The 6326-nt window shown below is 41.6% G+C and overlaps 1 protein-coding gene across 1 annotated transcript; it reads right to left on the bottom strand.

Annotated features, from left to right (window-relative positions):
- Nucleotides 1-235: 235 nt before the first annotated feature.
- Nucleotides 236-5360, bottom strand: LOC124995739 (solute carrier family 22 member 13-like). Its single transcript, XM_047568384.1, has 10 exons — nt 4774-5360; nt 4273-4376; nt 3417-3571; nt 2961-3132; nt 2749-2869; nt 2565-2659; nt 2274-2488; nt 2092-2200; nt 839-1033; nt 236-761 (listed from the first exon to the last, which is right to left on the bottom strand). The coding sequence occupies exons 1-10, from the start codon at nt 5146-5148 to the stop codon at nt 683-685; spliced, it is 1620 nt and encodes a 539-aa protein (XP_047424340.1). The 5' UTR covers nt 5149-5360; the 3' UTR covers nt 236-682.
- Nucleotides 5361-6326: the final 966 nt, after the last annotated feature.

Here is a 6326-nt window from a genome sequence, read left to right as displayed (position 1 = left end):
AATGTTGATCCAGTGCAGCCCACTTCTGCATGCACCATCCACGGTAACAGCCATTTCTTGTCTGTATTTATTCCGTGTTTCCATAGTGTATTTTTTGGGAGAAGTTTTTGATATGTGCCGAAAATATACCGAAAGTCATGTGCAGTACATTTACACGTAATTCTGTTACTCGGTCTTAGATCGGGCGCATGTAGATCTGTGTGTGTGTGTGAGACTTGATCAATTCACAGTAATGTGGGGAAGAGGGTAGTTTTGGCTAGTTTATTAATTAGAAAACATTACTGTTGTAGTTTTCACATTAAACTGAATCATAAGTAAAAAGATCCCAATCAAATAAACAAATATAACAATAATAATAATAATGATATAATACAATATAATAATATACATGCGGTATTACATACAGTATGGATCATAGTTGATCCATGGGAAAAGAACAGCACACATACTGTTGTCTGAGAATTAAATGACCTGAGCAAACGAATGATAAGCAAATATACAGTACATATAAGACTTTTAATTTATATACACAAACCCCAGCTATCAAACAATACTGAAATTTCTCAAACACATCTTAAACGTCTTTTAATTTGCACTTTAGCTTTGCTACATTCGAACACACAGATGTTACAGCTGTATTAGAAGACACACAGCATTAAAAACTGAAAAGTGACCATATCATTTACATTTTTGTGCCCTTCTCCAAACAGTCATCCAGCTGTCGAGTTTCGGACCCATCCTCAGCCGTCCCGTCCTTGGGCCTGATATGAAAAACAAGACGATCATTATTCGGAGTTCCTTTTGATCTCTAGTGAAATAAGCTCTCTGCTGTGCTCACGTAATTTCAGCAAGGTCCTGAAGTTCAACGTTGCGGGTTTCGGGCAGAAGCAAACAGAGACCCCCAGCAAATATGGGGACAGTGCCATATATCACCATGGGGATGGTGTAATGGTAGACGTCCAGGAGCCTGATGAGCGGAGCGAGGATGCCCGCCACACGTGCACACATGGAGTTCAGGCCTACACCGTTCTGCCTACCGGTACAGACATTACAAAGTGATTAAGATATAATAAAAGTAGCTTAAATACCAAATAATATAAAATACATTTTAAAAAACAAGAGAACTGGCAGATGATCTCATCTATTTTTAAAGGCGCATTATGAGATTTAAAAGAAGGCACTATGAAGTTTGCTGATCTAAGTTCTTACAGTGTGGAGATAGATAAATAAATCGATACACACTTAATTGATCCCATGGGAAATTAAGTCTGTGGAGGACCACAGACAGAAGCTAGGCTCAAAGAGTGTCAGTAAATCTATCACTTAGGAAGAGACGATACCATGTAATTAGATAAAAACCATATCTATAATTAACAGGTAGCCAGTGCAGAGAAGCGAGAATGAGAGGGACAGGGTCTTGTTCCTTGGAATTTATTAAAGGTTTTGCAGTTTTTAACGAGCTGCAGATGGGAGATCTCGCTCCCAGTTGCATTAACAGCACGACGCTGTTAATACAAACTCAATACGATCTGCATCCGTTGTGAGGCCCCTGCTGTTTTCAGTGGGCATACGCCATGAATTCCTTAATAATGCTCTTATTGAGAAACATCTGCAGGAACGTGTTAAATTGCGTGTTCAGGTTAAAGTCAGAAAATATCCTTGATGTCTTCGTTTGTCTAAAATTTGAAAATATAATTTATAATAGTAGGTTGCCGCTGTTGTTTACGTCGCAATGCAGTCTGGGTAATGGCGTCAAATGGTCCCTCTGCTCAGTTTGGTCAATTCACTGGTGCCACAGTTGTGACTCTACAGCGAGAAAAATAGCATCTATTCAGCCTTTTCAGTTTGAACCTGAGCGCCGAGCGTTAACGAGGAGGGAAAACACAAATAATAATAATAAAAATATTATTATCGTGGGGGTCCTCAAGGTAGGTTAAAAATATGCAGGGCATCCAGGACCTCAAAAAGGTTGAGAAACACTTTGCTAGCTGGTCATTGGTTGTAGTCTTTGCAGTGTGTTGGCTTCTTGGGCTTCTTCTAAGATGGTTTGGTGTGTCGTCACTTAATAAATGGAGGCCTATCCTGTCTTACCTTAAAATGGTGGGATATAATTCTGCAGTGTAAACATAGACTGTGGAAAAACTGGCGGTGGCGGCAAATTTCCCAAGTACAGCTATGACCGTCACCAGTATGGGCAGATCTGACAGACAAACAAAAGAAGATTCAAGAATATGAAGACTTGAAATGTGCGTTACAAACTACGGGTTAGTTACCCGTCGGTATAGCAAGGATTCCAAGGCAAGCTACGCCTCCAAGGAACAGCACCGCTGCTTGAATAATTCTCCTTCCGAAGCGTTCTAAGAGAGGCAAACAGCCCAGTCGTGCAGGCAGCTCCACTATGCCAAAGATGAACTGCGTTAGGTAGATATCCAGCCCAAAGTTGCCAACATTCAGGCTCAGTCCGTAGTACATCAGACTCGTTGCAAACCTGTAAGAGAAATCGTCCAGTGAAACCAAAAGACGACGTACAGGGTGTACCTTTTCACATATATAACAACACTCACCAGACGTAGCTCATTATGAGGGCACGTTTTCTCAAATACTGTATCCTGAAGAGGTCAAGCATGCTCCCCCTTTTAGTCGTACGCTCGGCCTCCAGCTGAAAAGTTAGAGCGTATTTACAGTATTTCATGCCTTCCTTTTGTTTGATTTTGATCGCAGCCAAAGTTTGACTCCTCTCTAAAACACCTTGTCCAGCAGCTCTTCTGGGACCTTCCTCTTGTTCACTTTGGCCGCCCTCAGGATCTCCTTTATGGCCTCCTCTTTCCTGCCCTGGGTGATGAGCCAGCGCGCGGACTCTGGAAGAATCCTAGTTCACACATACACCCAGAGTCACAACCGTTTCTGCGGCCCACGGCGACGCAAATGAAAATGTCACGCGGCCAGAGCGGACTGCTGACCAGTAGAAGATTCCCAGGACGAGGACAAGAGGGCTGAAGAGCACCAGCTGCAGGATTCTCCAGTTACGGATCAGGTAGGCAATGCCAGACAGCATCATCAGTCCAAGAGGGAAGAAGGAGTGGCTGATAATGGTGCAGAGTGCAAACTTGGAAGAATCGCTCCATTCTCCACCTTCAAAGCAATAAGACAGAAGGGAAAAGCGGCAATTTTGGTTTTGCATGCATGTTATTTATGCTTCACTGCAATACATGCAACACTCAAATCACATTAAATATGTGTATGTAAATTTTACAAATAACTCTTTTTGCTTTGCTAGATTTTTCTGAAATGAACCTAATATGTCCTCTATCATCGTCTTATCACCATCATATATTTCAGTTTGGCGCCCACCACTGGCGGGACCAGAAATGACACCGATGCCGACACAGATTTCAGCTCTGAGCATTTGCACCCACCTATCACAAACGCATTGGCAACGATGCCCGAAACCGAGATGCCACTTAAAAATCTGAGAACCACATAAACGTAGATGTTGGGCGAGAAAGCTGCACCCACACCAAACAGCAGGAGGAGGAGGTGGGAGAGCAGGACCACGAAGCGTCGGCCGAACCTGCGGAGAGAAGGAGCAGCAGAGCCGTTACACTCCTCACAGCTTTTTTATGCAATCATTTCTATTTAGTTTTACTCTAAACTTGTAAACAACCCTCCTTCCATTCCCTTTTAAGCGTCACATTGCTGAAACATAAGGCTATAAGCAGCTTTTCGATTATATTGATTCAACCCATTAATTGTACATCTCTGAAATGAATGTCTCATTTACATTTACTCATAATGCTCCTTTGCATTAGAACCAATTACTCAAATATTGTATTTAAGTACTTGAACATTTTCATTTAATGCTACTTTAAATTTCTTAGATTACTTCACAACCTTTAATTTGACGCCACTTAAGATGAATAAACCACAGAATGGATAATATAACAAGCTTTTAAACTACAACACAACGTTAAAGATTAAACCTGTCCGGGCCTCTGACATTTCGCAGAAAGCTGAGCGTGGCATAAATTTCAGATGCGCTAACAGCTTCAGAACTGGCCTTCTTCCTCTCTAGACTTTGTAGTTTGGCTTTGTGTTGCGGTTCAAATTAAACACCAAATGCAACAGCTACAGCAGTAACATGCCGACACACAGAGAGGCTTTAGCATTAATAATCTAATGATGTTGGGAATGGGGCCAAACCAGTTCTTTTACCTTCACGCTTTGGCCACAGGACTAATATATATTCAACACTTCATCCACCACCATCAATACCTGTCAGCCATCTGCCCCAGAACCAACGCTCCGACCAGAAGACCGGCCATGTAGATGGACTGTGATGCCTCGATCAAACTGCTCCGGTCACACACCAAGTCAAACTGACAACAGGATGTAGGAAGAAATAATTTTTTTTTTTTTTTTTTTAATTTAATTACCCTCAGAATCCTACATAGGTCAGAATCACAGCGATTGTTGAGATAAATCTAAACAGATAAATGTGATTTTAGTCAAACTAAAAAAAAAAAACACACCACACGGGATTATGATGTAATAAAGATAATATAGTAAATGTTATCAGATGGTGCCTCAGGAGAGAGTGAAAACCAGAGTCAGCAATTCATACACAACAGCCACACAAATGCACGTTCTTGTGGTCTAAAATGAAGCATCAGCACTTTAAAACACGTCTTCATTCTTAATATAACTCATACTACCAGATTTCCTTTATATTTTGCTGTTCTTGTAAAAGCAAAAAAGTTTTTTTTTTTTTTTTACCTGTGTCACAATGCTGGCAGAACCCTTGGGTGCTTCAAAATCTGATCCACTTTGACATCCCGTCGTAGTATTAATCCCGTACTTTTCAATGGTCTCCAAGTCCCAGTGCACAGGGGTGAACATTTTGCAGCTTTCAAACCTTCCATCCTTATCCACGGGGATGGTGAGATTTCTTTGCCTCTCATATGTCAGGTTGGGTCCAGCCACCAAGATCCAGTCAGTGTTGCAGTGATGAGGGAAGTTCATGCCCGTGAACACCTGACCAATCACGTCGAACGCCACAAATATGCTGGGGATGCATAACGCAGCCACCAGGCGTTTCTGAAACAAACCAAACTCCCCGATCTCCTTCAGGATCTCTCCGAAGGTGCTCATGCTCAAACCTGGACGTCCCCAAGAGTGTAAAACGGTGGAGGGATTTTTTTGGTTTAGCTAAGATCAGCAGTCAGCAGTCAACTTGACTCTCGTCCCAGTTGGTTAATGTTTAAACGGACAGTCGTTGCGGTTTTATGACCTGTCAAACAGACGACCAAGGTATATTGCCAAAGATGACGCATCAGGATTCCTCCGGTGTTGCTCTTTTTATCAGTGTAATTACAGGCCATAAGGAAAAGTGCTATAACACCAGACCAGATCAAAACCAATTAACGGGACCCTGCTTTCACAGACCTATTATAAGATAGGCTAATTGCAGGATAAACCAGGTTTTTATGAGGAGTTGTGCAATTTTTGTGAACAGTCAGCCTCAATCTCCAAACAAGCAACGCAAGATTCCCCAAAGTTTATCTTAATGTTGCACAAACTGGCCGAAATGATTTCAACAAGTGTTGCAGCTAATGCACTAATATGAATCACGTATTACATAAACCCACGGAGGTCATCACTTCCTCCAGAGCCAGTGTTTGCCTTTTCCAGATGGAACATGACATACCCCGTGTAGATGTGAGGTCTGAACTAACAAAAACACGGCGATTTGTAGCAACAGGTTAAAGGTTACAGGAATGTAGGATTACTGTTGGGGGGTTTTTGTTCACAAATGTCACCGGCATCCTCACAAATTCTCAGCAGTACTTAGTAACTGGGATACTAGTACTGGGATGACAGTTACTCCATGGTGAAAATGATCAACTCAAGCATACACCTCATGAACCACACAAAATACTCAGGTGAGAACTTCCTCAAATGGAAAGTGTTCCCTGATAGATTGACTGACAGTAAAATTCAAAACATTAGTTTCAAAATTTTCCACGCAGACAATGGTTTAAAGTTTGGGCCTTGTTAAAACTGACAAAGCTCACACATTCTCCTAAAGAATTGCATTATATCACTACTATATTACGTTTTAACAAATTAATTTAAGACTGGCAATTTTACGTTTCTGTTTAAAACCCAGCACAGATTGTTCAACCTTATCGCCTGGAGACGGTAACTTTCAGCGGCTGAAGCTGAGGATATCTCGACCGCTGCTTCACTAACTTTTTATTCTGTAAAAAATAAAAAAATCTGTTGCAGTGCAATAGACCCCTCCACAGTTTGTAAACAATATGACGTTT

This window comes from Mugil cephalus, chromosome 18 (genome assembly GCF_022458985.1).
Source record: "Mugil cephalus isolate CIBA_MC_2020 chromosome 18, CIBA_Mcephalus_1.1, whole genome shotgun sequence".
Taxonomy (NCBI): Eukaryota; Metazoa; Chordata; class Actinopteri; order Mugiliformes; family Mugilidae; genus Mugil; species Mugil cephalus.
Note: the sequence above shows the minus strand (reverse complement) of the source record. Positions and strands in the feature narration are given on the sequence as shown.